Source organism: Thermobia domestica, chromosome 14, assembly GCF_964235325.1.
Source record: "Thermobia domestica chromosome 14, izTheDome1.hap1.1, whole genome shotgun sequence".
Taxonomy (NCBI): Eukaryota; Metazoa; Arthropoda; class Insecta; order Zygentoma; family Lepismatidae; genus Thermobia; species Thermobia domestica.
In genome coordinates, this window is record NC_137467.1 from 60,138,103 (window position 1) to 60,163,654 (window position 25,552).

At 36.8% G+C, this 25,552-nt stretch overlaps 1 protein-coding gene across 1 annotated transcript in view; it reads right to left on the minus strand.

The window, feature by feature from the left end:
• The window catches only part of LOC145670605 (uncharacterized), a 41,127-nt gene extending 19,638 nt beyond the window's left edge, over window positions 1-21,489 (minus strand). Inside the window, exon 1 of the mRNA XM_081739400.1 lies at window positions 20,431-21,489. Within this exon, the coding sequence (XP_081595526.1) occupies window positions 20,431-21,312 (882 nt within the window). The 5' untranslated portion in view covers window positions 21,313-21,489. The remainder of the gene's footprint in view (window positions 1-20,430) is intronic.
• Between the last annotated feature and the right edge of the window lie 4,063 nt (window positions 21,490-25,552).

Consider the following 25,552-nt stretch of genomic DNA (forward strand, 5'->3'; position numbering starts at 1 on the left):
GGAATGTGGGTGCCAGATCTAAAGTACCACCATATGGAATGTTGTCCGCCCCTCCCCCCCCTTAGCCCTAAGAAAAGATAGCGTCATTGAACCCGCTGCTGCGTCGGCGATTCACGGCACACATGCAGACGGGAAATAATTTACAAGTAATTATTTTGTAAACACCTCTTCTTCTGACATTCAATGGTATCTGACATTCAGTCGTTACACCTTACGAGCATAGCGCATACATTCTTAATCTTTTTTAATTCACAAAAAAATAATTCTAGTGTTAACTATTATAAAATTAACATGTCATATTTGGCACGCGGAAGTTAAATGTGATTTTCTGAAGCAGAATATAGATCATTCTCTTCTCAGTTTGTAATAATTCTACATAAAAGAGTTTGTCTAATGGGAGTGCCAAGGCACCCATGGCACCCACGTTGCGCACGCCTGTGCTCTCATATAGCCTAACTGCTAAAAATTGACGCTAAATTATTAATCAAGCAAGCAAACAAACTAAGAAACAAACTAATAAACAAACAAATCAACCAAAGCGAACAAACACATTAATTTTAGTTAAAGAGCAATTAATGAGTATAGTAATTTCGTCACTTCCGATGACAATGCAAGAACTTGGTTACGAAACTTACATTTTTGGTTCCAAATAATATGGCTGCTGGGTAAACAAAGCGTAATCTTGCATGTAATTCACATTTATTTTTATGGAATGTTTCCTTATTTTTGATCAAAGTATTCTTTATGTTTTATTTTTGTTTCGGAAATTTAAATAACAGTTACAATTCCCTCTTCCATTATAATGCTTATAGGCAGGGCCGTGCCGTGGTAAGGGGGGGGGGCGAAAAATTCGGGAGAAAAAAAGGAAAAAGATAGGAAAAATTGCTTGGAATATATGTATGGGGGCGCCGTTGTGTACTCTCGCCCCGGGCGCTAATTTTCCACGGCACGGCTCTGCTTATAGGTCAACACACAACTTAAGCAATGCATGTTACAACAGATGTAGCACCATTTCTTTGGAACTCATCGGAGCTGGCTGAAGTATGTCAGGCCTGACCCACTCGGTAAGGCACAATGCAAATTTGGCGGGCCGTCTCCAATCGTTTAATCGAATACATCATTTAATTGGTCTCTATAGTTAATTGAAGCGATGGTAGCTAAGCTTCCACCATTCGACTCGATTAGCATTTGTGTGCCTGTTCGTCTGTACTGTGATAACTGTCGTAAAACTTATCCTATTTTGATGAAACTTGGAAAGTACCTTCCTTTCACTGTCAGAATCAAAAGTATAAGTTGGTGTTATAGTCCATCAAGTACAATGGGGTAAAAGAGGTAAAATCGCTCCCATGTAGCAAGTTTACACATGTATTACCCTTTAAAATAAAAAGTGTAGTTTTTTCGTGATAGTAATTTTGGCCCTTACTATGAGAACAAAATTAGTAAATATACGTACTACCACCTCCTTACAATTAAATGTTTTAAAGCTTTCAAAGACGCAATTCCTAAAAAATCGATAAATAGAATATATTGGACCTTATGCAGCAGAATCGTTTTGGCGTACTGGCGCCATACTAAGGGTTTGACTAACGCATAGTTATCAGACGTGTATTCAGAATCTGATGAGAACGCAGTAGTTGACTAAGTTAATCACATTTGACTAATTATTTTAGAGAAGAAGGTACTCTCTGGTTTAGCCAGTTTAGCCACAATAAACTTACATTATGAGAATTCAAAGGCAATTAATTACGAGAATATAAAGCAGGACTTTCAGTCGACATTTAATTTCTTCATAGGTATGTGTTTTGGTCTGTTAACATAAATATAGTTAGGTACAATATTTTCCAGCAGAACTATTAATTATTATTGGTAATGATCGACGTAACTTTTAGCGCCATAAAAAATCGTTTTTGTCGATTTTTCTTGAAATCTACGCATCAGTACAGTAAAACCTGTAACTTGGTCACTTGCTCATCTTGGCTTGGTGTGTCTTGAACCTGCATTTTCCCATAATACATTCGTTACTTATTACTCTATAAGTTGGCACCTGTTGGCCATCTGTCTATCTTAGAAGTTGGCCACATTGAAGCAATGTTTAACCTATTATGATCATGATAAATTTACCTGTCACGCAAAATACCGATTTGTGTGTTTTTTTCTTAACTATTTCGTATTCCCATATGAGAGGCAGAAATTCTGTATTTGTGACTGGAGACAAAGAAGCATGGATTCCCAAGATTTGTTCTTGGAGGTCAATGGCCAGAACTCTACCCTGATAAATGGGTAATGAAGGAAGCTGTGAATGAGAAAAAGCACGTACAGGAACTCAGGAAATGGTTGAACGTATTTGTTTACCCTAGCTGTTTTGGTAAACCATTAGCTATATCGGCTCCATTCGTCAGTGAGGAGCGTTAGTAATTCCGGAAAATTCTCAAGGTTAAAGCTAACAATCTCAACTATCAACTACTGGCATCTGACGGTTTGTCGAAAGATAGCGGACGTTTTGAGGTATGAATTCCCGTAAGATTTTCTCAAAACATCTTTTGCTCCGAGGAAAACACTTTAAGCTTATTCACAAAAGGCATTGTACATTATATAAAAGTAGCTCTCGAGTCATTGCTTATTAAAAGTTTACAATCAAGTAATACTAGAAATCCTTTTCTGAAAATATATCAATCACACTTATTTTCTGTATGTTGGCCACCTGTCTAAGTTGGCCACTTTTCAATTGAACCGATGGTTGTCAACATAGACAGGTTTCCCTGTATTTACTCTTAAGCACGAAATTTTCTTAAGCTCTGTATAATCTATCAACTGACATATGTTTTATCTTTATACAGTATTTTACTTAAATAGAATTTAAAATTTAAGAATTAATCATAATTTGGACTATCTCTCATTAACTATACTATGTACTCCCATGCGCAAAAAATATTGCGCGTATACTGTAACTCACAATTTTTCGCAATTATTTCATTTTCCATATGTTTATGAGTAAAATTTAGTTATTAGTAAGTGGAGATAATAGAAAGCAATCCATCTAAGGAGATATTTCCAAAAAATATAATAAAATAATAAAAATATAAGCAAAAAACAAAATTATGTTCGGTTTTGTGTATACTGGCAATAATGTTTTCGAGGGAATTTTTGGAGTAGCACAGCACGATTGCAGAGGGAATAACAAGATTAGTAGGAGAAGAATTGAATGAAGGAACTGGAAATTGGAGTGAAATATTGCATTTATTGGCTTAAATCTAGGGTGTAAATTGTCTGCCAAATATAAATTAGCTTCTGTAAGCAAGATGTTATAATGAAATATATAAACAAAGAGAAAAACTGTTGTCTTAAGTTTGGAAGTGACATGCTCTATAGCCATGAGCATTTATTTCTTAAGAAAAAGAGAAGTAACAAAAGAAAATCTGTGTGGTCAAGTGGGTAGAGTAACGGACTAGTAATTCTTATACTGTTTTGACACCAGATCGAATCCCATCCGGTCCTGTTCAATTTTTTTTTCTTTACAAAACATTGTAGAAAGTGTATAATTTTTATGTTAATAAAACTGAAACAATACAATTAGGAAATAACTTTTTGTTTCCTCTGATGACGTATTTATTTAGAATTAGTGTACTATTAGTAATACCGATTGCTTTCAGTTTATGGTGTTGTATAGCTTCCTTTATCATCCTCTTTTCTTGAAAAAAAAATTGTCTCCAATAAAGTATGAAAAATAAATATAGTCAGAAACAGACATTTTAGTATCAAACGTGATTTATCGTGATGAAATAAACAAGTTTCCCGTTATTAAAAAAGAAAACTATAGAAAATCATTGAATTTGGTTTTAAGGTTTTTATTATGCTATATATATTCTTTATAAGGCTAAGGCTATAGTTTATAAGACAAGATGAGCGATCATACCCTCAAATTTAGCTAGTGATTGAAAGATGTTTTCGGCAGGTGCATTTCGCCAGCCCCCCCACCTTGGAGTTTCAAAACAAATCCTATGCCAATCGTTTGTGCTACGTTTGTGCCGGAATGTACCGCAAAAATTTTCGTTTGTACCACTTCCGGTACGAAGTTATAATAGTTTTAAAGTGGGGGGGCTGGGGAAACGGCAGCCCCCCCACCTTGGAATTTCGAAACGAAACCTATGGCAATCGTTTGTGCTACGTTTGTGCCGGAATGTACCGCGAAAATTTTCGTTTGTACCACTTCCGGTACGAAGTTATAAGGGTTTTAAAGTGGGGGGGCTGGAGAAACGGCAGCCTCCAAACTTGGAATTTCGAAACAAAACCTATGACAATCGTTTGTGCTACGTTTGTGCCGGAATGTACCGCAAAAATTTTCGTTTGTACCACTTCCGGTACGAAGTTATAAGGGTTTTAATGTGGGGGGGCCGGAGAAACGGCAGCCTCCAAACTTGGAATTTCGAAACAAAACCTATGGCAATCGTTTGTGCTACGTTTGTGCCGGAATGTACCGCAAAAATTTTCGTTTGTACCACTTCCGGTACGAAGTTATAAGGGTTTTAATGTGGGGGGGCCGGAGAAACGGCAGCCTCCAAACTTGGAATTTCGAAACAAAACCTATGGCAATCGTTTGTGCTACGTTTGTGCCGGAATGTACCGCAAAAATTTTCGTTTGTACCACTTCCGGTACGAAGTTATAAGGGTTTCAAAGTAGGGGGGCTGGAAAAACGGAAGCCTCAAAACTTGGAATTTCGAAACAAAAGGTATGCCAATCGTTTGTGCTACGTTTGTGCCGGAATGTACCGCAAAAATTTTCGTTTGTACCACTTCCGGTACGAAGTTATAAGGGTTTTAAAGTGGGGGGGCTGGAGAAACGGCAGCCTCCAAACTTGGAATTTCGAAACAAAACCTATGGCAATCGTTTGTGCTACGTTTGTGCCGGAATGTACCGCAAAAATTTTCGTTTGTACCACTTCCGGTACGAAGTTATAAGGGTTTTAAATTGGGTGCCTGGAGAAACGGCAGCCTCTAAACTTGGAATTTCGAAACAAAACCTATGCCAATCGTTTGTGCTAAGTTTGTGCCGGAATGTACCGCAAAAATTTTCGTTTGTACCACTTCCGGTACGAAGTTATAATAGTTTTAAAGTGGGGGGCAAACTTCAGAAACATCAAATTCAATACAAATAGAGATAGAAACATTGAGTTAACGGGAATCGTTAGTGCACTTATAAGCACTAAGCACTAACGTTAGTGCTATCATATTTTGGGATTTATTCAAGATTTTTGGTGGGGGGGCCAACTTCAGAAATATCAAATTGTATACAAATAAAGGTAGAAACATAGTGTTAACAGCAATCATTAGTGCATCATTAGTGCACTTAAAAGCACTAAGCACTAACGTTAGCGCTACTATATTTTGAGATTTATTCAAAAAATTTGGTGGGGTGGTCAACTTCAGAAATATCAAATTCTATACAAATAGGGATAGAAACATGGGGTTAATGGCAAACGTTAGTGCATCGTTAGTGCACTTAAAATACTAAACACTGACGTTAGTGCTACAATATTTTGGGATTTATTCAAGATTTTAGATGGGGGCCAACTTCAGAAATATCAAATTCTATACAAATAGAGGTAGAAACATGCAGTTAAAGACAATCGTTATTGCATCGTTAGTGCACTTAAATGTACTAAGCATTAAGGTTAGCATTACCATATTTTGGGATTTATTCAAGATTTCTGGTGGGACCAACTTAAGAAATATCAAATTTCATACAATCATTTAGTGCTTTCTAGAAGCACTAACGTTACACTAATGAATGGCATTAATTTTTTGTTAGTGCTTGAAGTTGACGCAAGTTCACCGTGCCCTCCAAAGATATTGTACCTGTAGCACCTACACTAATGAAGTACTAACGTTAGGGGTTGGCGCACTAAGAACCACTAACAATTGCACTAGAAGATATCATTAGTGCTTTTGAATATGGCGGAAATTTGATGCAATTAAAAATTCCCAATAAATGTCTTATAGGAGTTTAGTGACATGTAATTGTTCATAACTACACTAATATTGAAGGACAAACGAAACTGTTAGTGTTTTCTAGAAGCACTAACGATGCACTAACGATTGCACTAGAATAGATCATTAGTACTCTTGAATTTGACGGAAATTTGACGCAATGAACAATTTCCCATAAATTTATTATGTGTTTCGTTACATGTAATTGGCCATAAGTAAACTAATATTGAAGTTCTAACTAAATTGTTAGTGTTTTCCAGAAGCACTACCAATGCACTAACGAATGGCACTAAGTTTTCGTTAGTGCTTGAAGTGGGGGCGCTAAGTTCACTCTGGCCTCAAAAAGGTATTTTAATTGTAGCACATTTACTAATGAAGCACTAACCTTAGGTGTAGATGCACTAAGAAGCACTAACAATGCACTAACGATCGCTCTAGAAGAGATCATTAGTGATTTTGAATTTGGCGGAAATTTGATTCAATGAAAAATTTGCCTAAATTTCTTGTGAGTCTCGTGATATGTAATTGGCCATAACTACACTAATAGTGAAGCACTAACGAAATTGTTAGTGCTTTATAGAAGCACTAACGAATTGGACTATTTTTTCCGTTAGTGCTTAAAGTGTCGGTGCGAAATTCACGCTGACTTCTCCATAGGTTTTTTACTTGTAACACCTATACTAATGAAGCACTAACGTTAGGTGTTTGTGCTCTAAGAAGCAATTACGATGCACTAACAATTGCACTAACAGAGGTAATTAGTGCTTTTGAATGAGATGGGAATTTGATACAATGAATAATTCCCCATGTGTTTCTTATGGGAGTTTTGAGACTTATAATTGGCCATTTCTACACTAATGGTGAAACACTAACGAAACTACTTGTATCTTCTAGAAGTACTAACAATGCACTAACGTATAAAACTAATTTTTTCGTTAGTGCTTGTAGTGGGAGCTAAGTTCACGATAAATTCGAAAGTTTTCTTTCCTTGTAATATTAGTGCTTCCTAGTGCACCAACACCTAAGTTTCGTGCTTCATTAGTGTAGGTGCTACAAGTAAGAAACCTTTGCGGGCCAGCGTGAACTTGGTTCTCACTTCAAGCAGTAACGAAAAATAAGTCCATTCGTTAATGTATCGTTAGCGCTTCTGCAAAACACTCATAGTTCCGTTAATGCTTAACTATTGATGTAGATATGGCCAATTATATGCCACAAAAATCCCATAAGAGATTCATGTGGAATTTTTCATTGCGTCAAATTTCCGCCAAAATCAAAAGCACTAATGACCTCTTCTACTGAAATCGTTAATGTTTCTTAGTGCATTAACACCTAACGTTAGTTCTTCATTAATGTAGGTCCTACAAGTAAAAAAACCTTTGGAAGCTTTCATGAACTTGGCGCCCCACTTCAACCAATAACGAAAAAATTAGAGCTGTTTTCGTTAGTGCTTCACTATTATTGTAGTTATGGCCAGTTACATCTCAGGAAACTCACATAAGAAATTTAAGGGAAGTTTTTCACTGTGTCAAATTTCTGCCAAATTAAAAAGCACTAATGATCATTTCCAGTACAATCCTTAGTGCATCGTTAGTGCTTCTTCGTGCACCAACCCCTAACGTTAGTGCTTAATTAGTGTAGGTGCTACAAGTAAAATATCTTTGGTGGTCAGCGTGAATTTGCGCCCTCTTCAAGCACTAACAAAGTAATTAGTGCATTCGTTACTGATTCCTGAAAATACTGACACTTTGTATGGAATTTGATATTTCTGAAGTTGCCCCCCACCAAAAATTTTGAATAAATTTCAAAATTTGGTAACACTAACGTTAGTGCTTAGTGCATTTAAGTGCACTAATCACGCTCTAACGATTGCCGTTAACTCCATGTTTCCACCTCTATTTGTATAAAATTTGATATTTTTGAAGTTGGCCCCCCACCAAAGATCTTGAATAAATCCCAAAATATGGTAGCACTAATGTTAGTGCTTATTGCGTTTAAGTGCACTAACAATGCACTAACGATTACCGTCAACCCCATGTTTCTACCTCTATTTGTATAGAATTTGATATTTCTGAAGTTGGCCCCCCACCGAAAATCTTGAATAATCCCAAAATATGGTAGCACTTACGGTAGTGCTTAGTGTGTTTAAGTGCACTAACGATGCACTAACGATGCGCTAAGTTTAGTGAAAATCTGTCTGCATAAAGATGGGTGGGGGGCTAACTTCATATGAAGTAGGTCCCAAACCAAAATCTTCAATATCTCGTAAACGCTAATAGCACTAACGTTAGTTCTAAATGCACTAACGTGCACTAACGATGCATTAACGATGTGCAACGTTTGGTGTGATTTGGGAAAGGTGGGGGGCCAACTTCAGGCACGTAATTTTTTTGCGGTACATTCCGGTAAAAACGTACCACAAACGATTGACATAGTCTTATCTCGAAATTCCAAGATGGGGGGTTCTGGAAACGGCAGCCCTTTAGTTAAAACTGTCATACTTTTGTACTGGAAGTGATACATACAAAAATGTTTGCGATACATTCCGACACAAATGTTGTTAAACGATTTGCATAGGTCTCGTTTCGAAATTCCGAGGGGGCATCAAAACGGCAGCCCCGTAGCTTGAAACTCTCGTATCTTTGTACCGGAAGTGGTACAGAAAAGAGTTTAGCGAAACGTTCCTGTTCAAAAGTAGTGCAAAGAGTGGGCATAGGTTTTGTTTCGAAATTCCAACTTTGGAGGCTGCCGTTTCTCCAGCCCCCCCCCCACTTTAAAGCCCTTATAACTTCGTACCGGAAGTGGTACAAACGAAAATTTTTGCGGTACATTCCGGCACAAACGTAGCACAAACGAATGCCATATTTTTTGTTTCGAATTTCCAAGGTTACAGGCTTCCGTTTCTGCAGCCCCTCCACTTCAAAACCCTTATAACTTCGTACCGGAAGTGGTACAAACGAAAATTTTTGCGGTACATTCCGGCACAAACGTAGCACAAACGATTGCCGTAGGTTTTGTTTCGAAATTCCAAGTTTGGAGGCTGCCGCTTCTCCAGCCCCCCCACTTTAAAACCCTTATAACTTCGTACCGGAAGTGGTACAAACGAAAATTTTTGCGGTACATTCCGGCACAAACGTAGCACAAACGAATGCAATAGTTTTTGTTTCGAAATTCCAAGTTTTGAGGCTGCCGTTTCCCCAGCCCCCACTTTAAAACCCTTATAACTTCGTACCGGAAGTGGTACAAACGAAAATGTTTACGGTACATTCCGGCACAAACGATTGCCGTAGGTTTTGTTTCGAAATTCCAAGTTTGGAGGCTGCCGCTTCTCCAGCCCCCCCACTTTAAAACCCTTTTAACTTCGTACCGGAAGTGGTACAAACGAAAATTTTTGCGCTACATTCCGGCACAAACGTAGCACAAACGATTGGCATACCTTTTGTTTCGAAATTCCAAGTTTTGAGGCTTCCGTTTCTCCAGCCCCCCACTTTGAAACCCTTATAACTTCGTACCGGAAGTGGTACAAACGAAAATTTTTGCGGTACATTCCGGCACAAACGTAGCACAAACGATTGTCATAGGTTTTGTTTCGAAATTCCAAGTTTGGAGGCTGCCGTTTCTCCAGCCCCCCCACTTTAAAACCCTTATAACTTCGTACCGGAAGTGGTACAAACGAAAATTTTCGCGGTACATTCCGGCACAAACGTAGCACAAACGATTGCCATAGGTTTCGTTTCGAAATTCCAAGGTGGGGGGGCTGCCGTTTCCCCAGCCCCCCCACTTTAAAACTATTATAACTTCGTACCGGAAGTGGTACAAACGAAAATTTTTGCGGTACATTCCGGCACAAACGTAGCACAAACGATTGGCATAGGTTTTTTTTCGAAACTCCAAGGTGGGGGGGCTGGCGAAATGCACCTGTTTTCGGCACAAATATTTTAGAGGTTTAGGTGCATGAAACACCAATACGCCATGGTCTTGACCTTCGTTTATTTCACATTATTATCCGACATATCATAGCAGGTAAAAAGCAGCATCAATCGGCAAGAAGAACTGCAAGTTGTGGTCTTAGTCTTTTTTTGATGCTCCGGACTCGATCGCCTAGCACGCTCGTCTATACCTTGACTCATACGTCTATCATTCAGTGCAGGCACATATCCAGCTTTTCTTTTCGGAGGGGGCCCAACACGAATCCTCGTAAGCACGTAATTCTAATGTTTCAAAAATATCAATAATAATAATAATAATAATAATAATAATAATAATAATAATAATAATAATAATAATAATAATAATAATAATAATAATAATAATAATAATAATGCAACAGTTCTGTATTTCTCTTAAACGTTTCTTACTTGTCATTTATGAACCGGTCAACCTTAATTCTAACTCACATGAAATCAAAAAATATTTTCTAGAGACATGTAAGGAAAACTGTCTGCTACGTATATCACATAACAAAAATAGCAAATGGCAATGAGTGTATCGTTCTAATACAGTAATGTTATAAACAGACCGGAAACGAAATTGTAATCCCATTTAAAAGTGTTCTTTAATTCCACCTGGTATCAATGGCATTACGGTATATTCTTACAAGTAACACTTCCCAAGTGTAACACTCCGATTTGGATAAAATTTGACAGGCAGATACTACACATAAAATAAACGAATACATGTTTTTTATTTTCTGCGGTAAAACTGTTTTACGGGGGCAAAAGCACTCATCCAAAATTTTGAAAGTTGACGCCCGAAAGACAAAAACAAGTGGACCAAAGTGTACGAAATTGTGCACAGATATGGCAGACGTAAAATGAAGGAATACGTGTTTTGTATTTTCCTGGAAAAAACGGTTAAATGGGACGCAGACCCCTCCAAACCTTTGATCATGAAATATCAAAAGTGCTAGTAACAATATGAATGATGTGTGTAAAGGACGAAGAATTCCGATGACACTTTGTGTATGGACAATACGCAAAAACTAAACGAATGCCTGTTTTAGGGTACAAAATCCCCCATCCAAAATGATGAAAGTTGACGCCCGAAAAGCAAGAAGAAGTGAACCGAAATGAATGAAATTGTGCACAGATATTGTAGACGAAAAATGAGGGAATATGGGTTCCGTATTTTCCTGAAAAAAAAAAGAAAAACGTTTCGGTGGGACACAGACCCCTCCAAAACTTTGTTCGTGAAATATCAAAAGTGCTAATAACAGTATGTCAGAAGTGCTTAAAGGACATGAAGAATTGGAACGACACATTGTGTAGGGACAATACGCAAAAATAAAAATAAAAAATAAAAAAAATACGGGTTTATTTTCTGCGAAAAATTGGTTTTAGGGAGCAGAATTCCCCACCCAAAATTTTGAAATCGTGCACAGATATTCTAGACGTAAATTGAGGTAATTGTGTTTCGTATTTTCCTGGAAAAAAGCGATTGAGTGGGACACGGACCTTCTAAGCTGTTGATTAGGAAATATCAAAAGTGCAAATAAGTATGTATACGTCAGAAGTTCCTAAAGAGTATGGAGAATTGCAACGAAACTTCGTATAGGGACAATTTGCAAAACAATAAATGAAATGCATTTTAATTTGTATGAAAAAACAGTGTTGGGGCCTAGAGCCCCTCCAAAAAAAAAAAAGTTAATATTACCGTAAAAGTGCAGGAAGGAGTGGACCGAAGCAAATGAAATTGTGTGTAGATATTGTATAGACTGTATGTAAAATAAGGACTTTCGTGTTTTAAAGATGTCCCTATCAATTTTGGCACATCAACAGCAAACAGGAAATTAATCGGCACGTGTTTTTGTTTATGCGGAAAAACATTGTAAGGGTTAAAGTTGCCTCGTGAAATACTACAAAATACGCTATACTGTTTGTGCTTGTTGTTGATCTGCCAAATTTGAAGAAATCTGATAGAGACACTTGTGAAACACGAGAGGCTTTATTTTTCATATCCAATATTTACAGACAATTTCATTCGCTTCGGTCCAATCCTTCCGACACTCAACGCCTCGGTCCACTCAAAAGGTTTTTTTCTCTTTTCAGGAAAATACGAAGCACGTATTTCCTCATCTTACCTCTACAACATTTGTGAACAATTTCATTCAGTTCGGTACATTTTTTCTTGCCTTTCTTGCGTCAAATTTCAAAATTCATGGGGGGGACCTTTTGTCCTCTAAAACAGTTTTTTCGCAGGAAATAAAAAAGCCGAATTTGTTTATTTTTTGCTTATTGTCCTAACACAAAGTTTTGTTCCAATTCTTCATGTAAATTTATGCACTTCTGACATACTGTTATTAGCACTTTTGATATTTCATGATCAAAGATTTGGAGGGATCTGTGCCCCACCTAACCGTTTTTTCCAGGAAAATACAAAACACGTATTCCCTAATTTTATGTCCGCAATATCTGTTCACAATTTCGTTCACTTTGGTCCACTTGTTTTTGCCTTTCGAGCGTCAACTTTCAAATTTTGGGTGAGGGCTTTTGCCCCCTAAAACCGTTTTCAGCAAAAAAAAAAGCACTTATTTGTTTATTTTATGCATAGTATCTACCTGCCAAATTTTATCAAAATCGGAGTGTTACACTTGGGAAGTGTTACTTGTTAGAATTATAACAACAACGCATTGTCCACAGTTTGGACACTGACTCAAAGTAATCTGACATAAAAAAAAAACTCAAAAGGTAAAAATTAGGTTTATTAAAAAAAATGCTTGAGGTTTGGTAAGGGACAGCTTCCAGGACCTCACGCTGGATACGTCACTGAGTCAATGCATTATATTTGTTTCTTGCAAAGATGATAATTAGATGCGTAATGTGTAAAATTATATCATAGTTTGTCTTTTTATAGGTCTTTCCTTAACACATCCACATTATCCGGCGTTCTGCCTGTCTGTTTTATGTCGGATAAGCGAAACTCTACTGTATTTTCAGATAGCATATACACAGGAGCTAGAGGTCGTCACGGGCCGGAATTTTTAGAACGGACCCGGCCCGTCCCCTTTAATTTATAATCTATAGGCATTAGCGGATTAAGGGCGGAGCCAATGGAGCCCAGGGCCCCCAGCTCAGGGGGCTCTTTAAAATCCCTCTGTTTAATACTTACGCTCGCGGTATCGCTAGATTTAAGTCTTTGCATCAGCAGCAAACAACTTAATTCCATTGCAGTTATATGCTTATTAAATGTTAACTTATATTTATCAATTATGTAAGTGATCGTATCGTTTTCTGTTTATTATTATTATTATTATTATTATTATTATTATTATTATTATTATTATTATTATTATTATTATTATTATTATTATTATTATTATTATTAATTCTTATTATTATACATTTCTTAATACGTTGATTGCCATGTGTATGAAATTCCATACACACGGCTGTCCTGTACAGTAGAGCGTGATTATTTTCCATACGCAAACAATGTAGGTATTCCAAGTTTGTTGTGTTCGTTCTATAGGTGTGTATGTAATTAGATACATATGGCGTAGAAATCAAAATTTAATGTCCATGCCACGTATATGCAAAACCATAGACAAAGACATTTATGAACAAAGACATTGAGTTTGAGTTTAACGTCTCGTTCAGCAACGAAGCTATATGAGACGTCGGCATACTGATTAACGTGGACTCCGAACCACGTGAGCTCTCGCCGGGAATCGAAGCCGGGTCTTCCACGCCAAAGGCGCGTACGCTAACCACTAAGGAGCTTATGAACAGAGACATTTATGAGCTAAAACAAAGGCGAAAACAAAGATGTGTGATGTGATTTTGAATTTATCGTCCCTTTCAGCAGCGAGGCTATATGAGACGTGGACCTACTGATTAACGTGAAATCCGAACCACATGAGCTCCCGCCGGACGAAAACAAAGACCTTTGGAATTGACAATTGTTTGGATATTCCAGTCGAACCTACGTAATATTAACAACGTTTCTACGATAATTTCGTAACAAATTTCTTTTGTTGATTAGCTTGGTTAGGCTTATTTAAACACTTTCTTCTTTGCACCGACGTGTCGCATCTCTTGGATGAAGATACACTAGCTCTCACTGGAAATCTAATCCAGAACCAATGCACTTGAACCATTTGACCACAACAAGGCACATTTAAAAAGAAGTTTCGATTTTGTTCGGAAAATTGTGATTAGGTGTAGCATTTAAAAATATATTTAAGAAAGGGTACGGAGTAAACGCACTGTACTTTCTCGCTCGAATTTTTTACACTGACTTATGTTAGGCTGCAACTGTTATTGAAATTTTTATTTGGGAAATTGCGAATAAAATAATGTTTTGGAAAACTTTGCTAGAAGAAACTTCAGGCCCAAAAGTAAAGTACCCATTGGTCATATTTCCGTTAGAAATAACTTGATCCATATATTAGAATTATAAAGGATATAATTGTATGTGAACTATAAGCAAAAGCGTCTGAGTAATTTCTGAGAAAATTATGCAAAAAGTCACCCCCAAGAATAAATTATCCCTTGTGGATCTTTTCAGTACAAACGAGCTATGCTATATTGTTAGTGTTTTCATAAAACATTTATTTATGAAATACGAACACAATCGCCTGAGTCGTTCTTGAGAACATCGCAGGGTAAAACTTACTGTCAAAAAGTAATATACCATTTCTAGATTTTCCGGATGAGGGAATTATACCATATAGCTAGGTTATTTATGTAACACGTATTTATAAAATATGAACAACAAACATATCCTGAGTTGTTTTTAGGAAGGTCATCGGGAAAAGCTTACCCCCAAAGGTAAACTCTTCTATCTGTAATTTTGAGAGTATATCGAGTAATTTTTAAGCAAATCGTCGGGAAAAATTTCACTGTCAAAGTAAACTATTTCTTTTGGATTTTTCTTTTCGGAACAAGCGAGTTATACCATATTGTAAGATTATTACAGAAAATATTTTTACTGAAATTAGAACAAATTTGTCTCAGTTATTACTGAGACAATTGTCCAAAAAAAAAAAAAAAAATCAACCCTTGAGAAAACCACTTCTTCTGTATGTTATCGGAATAAACTATTTATGCTCTAAGTTAGTTTATTAATGAAATATTTCTTTACGAAATATGAACAAAATTGCCTGAGGCGTTAATGGGAAAACCATCTGGGGAAAGCTCACCCTAAGATTAAGCTACTCCTTCGAACGAGTTGTCATATTGTTAGGTAATTAATGATACGTTTATTTATGAAATGTGGTTGAGAAAATTGTGCAAAAAGAACGCATACCATACAGTAAATTACACCATATATTTTTTCAGAAAAATTATTCATATGTGGTGGATATTTGTTAATAAAATAGATATTTATCAAAAGTAAATAAAATCGTCACAGCTTTTTTTTATTTGAGAAAATTGAATTATTTTAAATTTTAATCCTTCAGTAAATTACCATTGCTTTTAGGTGTCGAAGGACATAAAATTCGAAAGATATTATGTTATTAAAACGTTATGTCTAGAATTCGGTGCAGATACGTTGAACAGTATGGCCTCTATTTGAGTGCGTGTAAAAGCGTGACGAACCGAGAGACGAATAGATGGACAGACATCGAAAAATAATTTTTTCGATATGTAGGAGCCATGTAACTTGATTATTGAAATCTGGTATTCGGTTTTTATAACTGTCACCACACTTTCTTCTTTCGTCGCTCGAATGTGAAAACGAATAGGCCTACACCGACACGTAATGTGATAATTTGTAATCCCAAAAATTTAATTTGTTATGTTTAATGTGTGGTTACTCTAGGAAAAAAAGCTTATGCATGTTACATCATTTTATTATCAGTTTTTCACGCTACTGTATAGTTCGGTACGATCATAGTTAATATTCATGGCATCTTTTGGAAGCTTTCGCGTTCCTCACAAAGAGAGCTGTAAAATTTAGTTTTGTTTAAAGAAAGCACTCTTGATTTTTTTTTTCACACAGACTTGCATTTGCTGCACTTGTGGATATGAAACAAAAGGAGAGAGAGAGAGAGAGAGTCAGAGAGAGAGTCAAAGAAACACACAAACAGAAACACTAAAACAGTTTTTTTTTCTTCATGACAACGAGCTATCGCTGTGACTGTGTTCCTCACGCTGTGTGTAAAGCTGCAGGTTGCTCTTGTTTTTTTTTTTCAGTTCCTGACTCACAGACACTCGCAGTGAGTTGAAGCTGTGTAAAAACGGAGAGGGAACGGTTAAGCATACCATACCATAAACTAAAAACAATCGCTATTAGTAATAAATAGTAAGCTAATTCTGAATAAATACGTCATCAGAAAAACAAAAAGTTATTTCAATATTATATTATTTCGTTTCTTATTAACATAAAAATTATACACTTTCTACAATGTTTTGTAAAGAAAAAAAATTGAACAGGACCGGATGGGATTCGATCTGGTGTCAAAACAGTATAAGAATTACTAGTCCGTCACTCTACCCACTTTTTTTTTTTTTAACAGTCAGTTTTATTGCAAGAAATTACAGTACATATATGTATATATAATAAGAATAAAAGAGCATTCACAAATTACAAAAGGGATACCACTGCAATACAATTGAAAATCAATCACATGAAGTATACACACAAAACACACACGAAAAAAAAAATTAGTAAACAGCAGTCGGGTAGTGGGCAAAATGACGCAAGCGTAGATCTGAAGGCATTGTTTTTAAAGAGCACTGTAGTCTAAAAATGTACATTGCTTGTGTCACCAGCTCATTTTCGGTAAGTAGGATAGCCGCTGTGTGAATAGTTAACCACACTATGATATTGTGTTTAGGACGTGGGAAGTATTTGAAATCAGGCAAAAGAAAAAACGGCTCACTATTAATAATCCGTTGATCAACACGAAGTATTCGTGCTATAATATGTGTATAGCTACGCCACAAATGCTGGATATATGGACATGTTTGCAAGCGATGGATGAGTGTGTCAGCTTGTCCACATCGGATACATTGAGCATCTGGTCGAAAACCGAGTTCCCATGCTCGATGGTTAGTAAGAAATACATTATGCACTAACCTATACCATAACTCTCTCATTCCAGAGGGTAAAAAAGAGGAATTAATATTATGCCAAATTTGCGCCCAAGAACAATTGGGATGGCGAGTAACACATTTAGGGGGGGTATATAGATAATTTGCATAATAAGTATACAATTTCTTCACAGTCATATCTTCAATAGCTGTGTGACTGATAAGAGCATACGAAATGTCTAGAATGACGGTGCGCAGGTAATGGTAAGGTTGGGACCAGTTCAAAATAGAAACAGGTGAACTGAGAGTCACGTGCCGAAGGCAACGCATGATATGGCACGCGGAGAAAGACTCAGAAAAGGAAGTTAACAGCTCACACGTGCGTTGTAGTAGTAGACAACGGCCTTGAAGAGCCACGTCTTTAATACCTAACCCTCCTACTTGCTTGGTCGTACACACAGTTCGACGATGTACTCGCAGTGTCGATTGATACCACAAAAAGGCAAACAAATGTTTGTTAAGTGTGTTAGCGTCTGAGACAGAAAGCTGAAAAATCTGCATTATATAGTACAATAGACTGAAGGCAAAAATATTTAAGAAGGTCGCTCGCTCATGTAATGTAAGATTGCGAGCTTTGTGTTTATAAAGCAAGTTAATGACCTTAGGAACAGCCACTCCATAGGTTGCCTGAATAGATGCTTTTATAGTGGTATGCCAAGTAATGCCGAGAATTTTATGAATGTTAACGACAGGGAAGGGGGAGACAAAAGGGCAAGAAGACGTATCATTCAAAAAAAGTAATTTGGTTTTCGTGGGATGTAATTCCGCACCAGACAGTTGACTAAATATCTGGAGATTAGTAAGGATAGTATCTAAATCGCGCTGGGAGCGAAAGAAAAAGCAAATATCATCTATGAAACTCTGAACTTTAATAGTAGCCGGAGGAACACACAATCCCGTCATTTCATTCCGGATCTTATACAGAACCGGCATAACGGCAATGCTGTAAAGCATGGGGGACAAGGGACAGCCCTGAATAAGCCCCCGGTTAATTGAAAAGACCCGCGTTAAGGCACCGTTCAGTTTAAGTTGGGCAGTACGCTGGGAGTATAACGTCTTAACCATATTTAAAAATACTGGCCCGAAATGGAGCTTCTCAAGAACTGTGAATAAGTACTGATGGCTTAGTTTATCGAAGGCCTGAGAAAAATCAGTACTCAAAAGCGCTGCAGTCAATTTCGGACGACTTTCAAAATAAGCGATCGTGTCCCTAATATTCGATAAAGCCAGATATGTAGGATGCTGCTGATCGTGACCAAATTGTTCCGGTAACAGAATGGAACTTAAAGTATTACGTAACCGAGCTGCTAGAACTTTTGCGAGAAGTTTATAATCACAACATGCGAGACTGATAGGTCTAAATTGGTTGATGCGAGTGCTCTTGGGCTGCTTAGGAATGATCACTATAATACTGTGTGTAAATGTTTTGTCGACTTGTAAATTAGAACGAAAGGCATTAAAAAGTTCAGTAAAAAAAGGAATGAAAAGATCTGGGAATGTCTGGTAAAATTCGTAAGGTAGGGAGTCAATGCCACTAGATTTATTCTTTTTTGCCTGGAGGAGGGCATGCTGAATTTCTGCTTCAGTAAAGGGAGCATCAAGCTCTGCTTGGAGTTCAACTGGGAGAGGGTTCAAGGTATCGTAAACACCGTCATTACTAGCTGGAACGTCATGGTTGCGATATAAATCAGCAAAATAGCGCACAAAGTATGGAATAATATTAGTTCCTTCATATAAAACACCTTTATCATCCAGTATATTATGAATAATCTGTTGTTTGCCTCTGCGACGTTCAGCACTGATATGTACAAGACTCGGAGGCTCAGTGGGAGACATTGATGAGATTTTGCTGCGAACAGTAATACCGTGGAGTCTTTTGCGGTGTAATGTTAACAAGAAAGCCTTTACTTGTTTAATTTGTGGAAGTACAGGTACACCGTTAAGGAATGCCGTATGATAGTCGCGTAGAAGCTGAGAGTAGTAATTATATTGTTCATGGAATCGCTGTGACCGTTCTCTGCTGTATTCTTTACATATTTGTTTCAAAGCTGGTTTCCCCCGTTGCTCCCACCATTGGATAATATTGTTCCGCCGCAAAAGTTGCTGATTAATTTCTCTCCAGCGTTGGCGTAGCAACTGCTGGAATTCTGGCTCAGAAAGGATGCCGGTATTGAGGTGCCATAAGCTATTATGGTTCAGAAGCTTTTGAAGCGGTAGCTGGATAGTCATAACTAGGCCCATGTGATCCGAAAAACAAACAGGGATCCTTTCCACGGATTGCACATGTGGAAGTAATGACCGTGAGATATAAAAAGAATCGAGGCGTGAAGATCCAGTGGCGTAGAAAAAAGTATGTCCAGGATTGTGGGGATGAAAATGACGCCAGACATCGCATAAATTAAATTGGTTAATCACCTGTAATAAAGTAGGGCAGAAGTTCGAAGTAGAAGTGGAATCTTGAGCGGAAACTATACTGTTATGATCTCCACCCCATATAATCAAACGAGAACTGTCATGTAAGGCGGAGGCTACCTCGGAATTAAAGAAATTATGACGTTCACGCCGTCGGTGTGTACCTGCAGGGGCATACGAGTTGCAAAACCGGATATTGGCCACATTTCCAGTAATAATCCGGCCTGTGGGATGTTTGTATAACTGATCAAATTCTATATCATTACGATATATAAGTGCAGTACCCGTGCCGTTAACAGTTTCGTTAGAAAAAAAGGTGTGCTGATAAAGGCCTTGAAGGTCAGTCAAGGTCACTTCCTGAGCAAACAGTATATCAAGAGAATAACATTTAATGAAATCCAAAACAGCACTTTGCTTGGTAGGAGATGTTAGACCATTAAAATTGACCGTTCCTATTTTAAAAGAATACATTAAGAGCTGCAAGGAAAGGCTTGGTGTGGAGGAAAAAGCACACACAAAAGAACCGGCAGGCCCAAGGAAAGCAACAAAAAGATGTAATATTAACAAAAACAAAAGTCCCAAACAGACCGCTAGCATATTCTCACTGCGTAGCGGATCTGTCCAAAGTCTCGGAGACAACCTCCCCATCATTACATGTAGTAGCATCTAATTGAGACATCTGTCGTAATCTAGTGCGGGTTAATCTACTGGTCGAATCATAGGTCTTCCCGGTCACTTTCAAAACTTTCCCAGTATTCACCTCGTGACTGGAACGTTTCTTCTTTTTCAGTTGTTCACTAATAGGGGGTTCAGGAGTGTCATCAACACTGGATGTAGGCGTAACGGGGGAACCACTACCAGTCGAGTCGAGCACCTCGGAGAGAGGAGGCACCATGTCAAGGGAATCACTAACAACAGATTCAGGCCGAGCAGGTGCTGAAGTATCGAAAGTCATTGGCTGGGGTCCGGGACACTCAGTCTTATCAGATAAGTCACCTACCTTATTTGCGTCGGGGTTAACCTCAGGAAGAATTTGGCTGGCCATACCCTCTTCATGAAACGGGACCTGTGAGGATGTATCACTTGGTCGGGACACAGAAGCTGCCTCGCAGGGGGCTGGCGGGGTAGAGTCACCCGGAGTTGTCGGCATGGTAGTAATAGCGGGCCCGCTTTTTGTCGGCAAAACCGGAAACACACTATAGTTGTGAATAGCAGGCGCATCCTTCAGTTGTAGGATAGGTCGAGCAATGCGGCTACCCAAAGTAGAAATTCCAGAAGAATCACTGGACCGATGATCTAAACGGGCGCTAAATGTTCGGCGATCACACTGGGACACCAAATGCGTTTCACTGTCACACCTCGCACAAGTTTTTGTCTGTCCGGGATACGTCACCCAACAACGAAGAGAACTGAGAGTAATATAGGAAGGGATATTCTTTTTTAAAATCATTTTCACAACTTTGCGGCCAGTACGTACTTTATAATAATGTCCATCAGTATAAAGTTCGTCACTAACACTAAGAATTTCACCATAAACTTGAAGAACTTGTTTCACTTGGTTATCAGAAATTTCCATAGGTACCGCGTGGATACGTACCAATTTAATTGTATGAGAAGCCGAGTCAAGCGGAAGGTCGTAAGTACCTTCTGCATCTATATACGGAACTTTATTGTCAAATTTAGTAATGATCTGTTCACAGAGCTGTTGAGTAATTAATTTGATATATAGAAGTTTACGTGGAAAGTCTAGTTCAATACTTAATACTGCATCTTGTGCAAGCTCAAAGGTGGTTCGTATCCACTCATGGAGCGAAATCGAATTGGGAACTTTGGAGACAGGTTGAAAACTAATGCGAAGAGTGTTAAGCCTAATATTGGCCATCGTAATCAGTCGTAATCTTGCACTTCACTGAACAAAAACGGGGAGAAATCACCCAAATCAAGTGGTAAGCTCACTCTGCTCAAGTCCAAAAAGCACAGCAAAAACTCGCACAAATAAAAAAAAGAAAAACTATCACTACTAGCAGAATCAGCACCAAGACGCGAGCAACACAGGACGTGTTGCCTCGACGAAAACTCAGGCGCAACTGACTACTTGACCACACAGATTTTCTTTTGTTGTTTCTCTTTTTCTTAAGAAATAAATGCTCATGGCTATAGAGCATGTCACTTCCAAACTTAAGACAACAGTTTTTCTCTTTGTTTATATATTTCATTATAACATCTTGCTTACAGAAGCTAATTTATATTTGGCAGACAATTTACACCCTAGATTTAAGCCAATAAATGCAATATTTCACTCCAATTTCCAGTTCCTTCATTCAATTCTTCTCCTACTAATCTTGTTATTCCCTCTGCAATCGTGCTGTGCTACTCCAAAAATTCCCTCGAAAACATTATTGCCAGTATACACAAAACCGAACATAATTTTGTTTTTTGCTTATATTTTTATTATTTTATTATATTTTTTGGAAATATCTCCTTAGATGGATTGCTTTCTATTATCCCCACTTACTAATAACTAAATTTTACTCGTAAACATATGGAAAATGAAATAATTGCGAAAAATTGTGAGTTACAGTATACGCGCAATATTTTTTGCGCATGGGAGTACTATAGTCGTGATAATGTGATAGTCAAGAACCTAATAGGCCTATAGTTTAATATCAATTACTTCTTACCTTGGTTATTGTACAGCAAGGATTTTTAAGTTTTCAAAAAAATATACTTTCTCGAATTTCTCATAAACTACGCAAAGCTTTTACACTTGCGTATGCCATTTTGTACAGTTTATATATATACATATACACTGAAACCTATCTATGTTGGCAACCATTGGTTCTATTGAAAAGTGGCCAACTTAGACAGGTGGCCAACATACAGAAAATAAGTGTGATTGATATATTTTCAGAAAAGGATTTCTAGTATTACTTGATTGTAAACTTTTAATAAGCAATGACTCGAGAGCTACTTTTATATAATGTACAGTACCTCTTGTTAATGAGCTTCAAGTGTTTTCCTTGGAGCGAAAAATGTTTTGAGAAACGTCCGGTATCTTTCGATAAGCCGTCAGATGCCAATAGTTGACAATTGAGATTGTTAGCTTTAACCTTGAGGGTTTTCCGGAATTACCAAAGCTCCCCACTGATGAAAGGAGCCGATATAGGTAATGGTTTACTAAAACAGACATTGTAAAACAAATACGTACAACCATTTTTCTGAATTCCTGTACGTGCTGTTTCTCATTCACATCTTCCTTCATTACCCATTTATCAGGGTAGAATTCTGCCCATTGACCTCCAAGAACAAATCTTGAGAATCCATGTTTCTTTGTCTCCAGTCTCAAATACAAAATTTCTGCCTCTCATATGGGAATACGAAAGAGTTAAGAAAAATAATAAAAAGGTATTTTGCGTGGCCAAGATACAAATGTAAATTTATCATTACCATCATGGGGTAAACATTGCTTCAATGCGGCCAACTTCCAAGATAGATAAGTGGCCAAGTTGACAGGTTTTACTGTATATATATATATTTCCCGTTCAATGCTAGTAACATAGAATTACATGAAAAACTTTCAGTGCTAAAAAGGCATGAAGCAAAGGATTCAACTATATCTGAGAATGCTGAGTAGAAAGCATGAGAAAAGGTTAAAGATAATGCATGACAACAAAATCGGGAATCACAGTTTTGCATGTAATATGTCTTAACTTTAGAGTTAAAAAGAGATAAGTTACTCATTTCAATAACTCCCGAGGTAATATTCTAAAAAATAAGGCACTTGAAAAAAGTTATCTTTAACAATTTTTTTCATCTAATTAATTTCCAATCCAAACAATAGTTGTAAGTCTGTGATTTTTTTTTTAAAAAAGAGAACATTCTCTGTTTCATAAGATTCTGAGAATTTGTACACAACTTTCGGAAAACGTATTTTTTTTTCTTAATGCGGAAAGAAGAAATTTACTCCATTACAATTGACCGATTATTTCTCCAAGCAGTGAGGAAGATAGCTAAGCTTGAGAAATGAATCGATTTCTGTTAAAAGAGTGTATGTAACTTTTTTTTTACGATTTTCACTTTTCTATTTTTATTTTTATTTTTATTTTTTATTATTATTATTATTATTATTATTATTATTATTATTATTATTATTATTATTATTATTATTATTATTATTATTATTATTATTATTATTATTTTACAAAACAGTATTTTAGAGATAGATGCAACGTTTTGTGTTAAAATGAAGTGTATTCCTTGAAACTTGTTGAAAATGTAAGACATTGAAATATGCGTTTTCTGTTAAAAGGGCGGCATTCCACAAATACATCCTTTTAACTGAATATCAGACAAGCAGGAGTATACGCGTTACATAAGGAAACATGCCCGAAAATTCTTTCCTGGTCGCAATCCCAGCCACCTTCCATGTGACGGAGGTTTCGCCATCATCAAAAGAACTCATAGGAAACGTAAACGCCTTTACACTGTACATGAATTAACAGAGTTAATTATTTACAGTAGCAGGTCTGATAACTTCACCATTGTTTAATTCAGTGGTGAAGATATTTTAGATTTCAGGTCATGGTAGCCACAAAACTATAAGAAAAAAAACCTAGTTTCTCTGGAGACAAGGAACAAACAGAGAAAGGATAAATTAAATAATCTTTGGGATCAGTAGCCTATCAATTCTGCGAACAATCCATTAGTATGAACAGGTTTTACCAAGTGTTAATGGACTAATGAAATACACTTTCATCATGTCATGCAACACTACGAAAACTGTATTACTTCCTAAAACGAAACTTAACAGACTTCCTGAAACTAAACATGAGCTGCCCCTTTGAAGATGAACGAGATCAGACTTAGAAAAGTGCATGGATTAAATACTGAATGAACATAAAAATTTATATCGCTCAACTAAACCATTCTGCCGTCCAATCAGTGACATTAAAGAGACTGACTCATAAAAAATACATTATGTTATAAGGTGTTGGCACTTTCAGAATACTGCATTGTTTGTTCTTCCTAAAATATCATATTCTGCTGGATTGGACTAGTACTACATCTTTCTGAAAAGCACAGTACTAAGTGTAATGATTATATTATTATAATATAATATTATATTATATTAATGTGCCCTGTTGCTCGGTCTATCAACTGTACTAGAATCTGGACACACGCTCAGGTTTGGAGAATAAAACTTAAAGAAATCTCGCATGGATTAAAAATAAAATTCCTACCATTAAAATAATATTTTCTTATGCAATGCTACTGGAACTCAAAGTACTTTACAAGTCGGAGTAAGGCAAACAGTGACGACAAGTGTTAATTCAGAACTTATCATGACGGAGATTAAATATTTTTTTAAAATTATTTTTGGGGGACAAAATGTTTGCTATCATTTATTATTATTATTATCAATTACTATTATTAGTATCTCTGTCTTTCATCAATATACTACCAATGTAACAGTGTCTACTAGTTTTACATTTTTTGTCACCATATTTTCTGTAAAAAGGGCGTATGTGTCCAAAGTTTAATATTTTTTGTAAGTTAAACAATAATTCTCACTTACATCCTATATAGCTTATAAACAATCAGTAACTATGTACATTTACACATATTTTTCTTTTTTCCATCAACCGAACCTACTCGTGAGAAAACAGTTTTTTTTTGGTCGTTTTCTGAAAATTTTGTTTATTGCACATACGCCCTTTTAACAGAAAGCGATTCAAATATCGTCGCATCGCCTCGAAGAACCGCTATGTGTTAAAACCACAACTTTTCAGGAGAAGCTAAAAACATTCCAAACTCGTTAAATTTTGCCAAATACATGGAAATACTAGAAAATATAATAAAATTGATTCTGCGTATATTATGCACTGGACATTGTTGTAGCTAGCTTCAATAATATTTTTGTATTTACGTAGCACCTTTTGTACCTTTCTAAGCACATAGAGGATTTGTATACATTAATCAATACGTATGTGATAACCTGAAGTCTTTAATTTCAATCTATTATTTTTCCATTGTTGTAGCGACACAATTGAATATTCACTTATCACATTATAAGGGACGCTTCCTGACAGCTTTCAGGTTGTTTTGCACGACGTAACTCATTT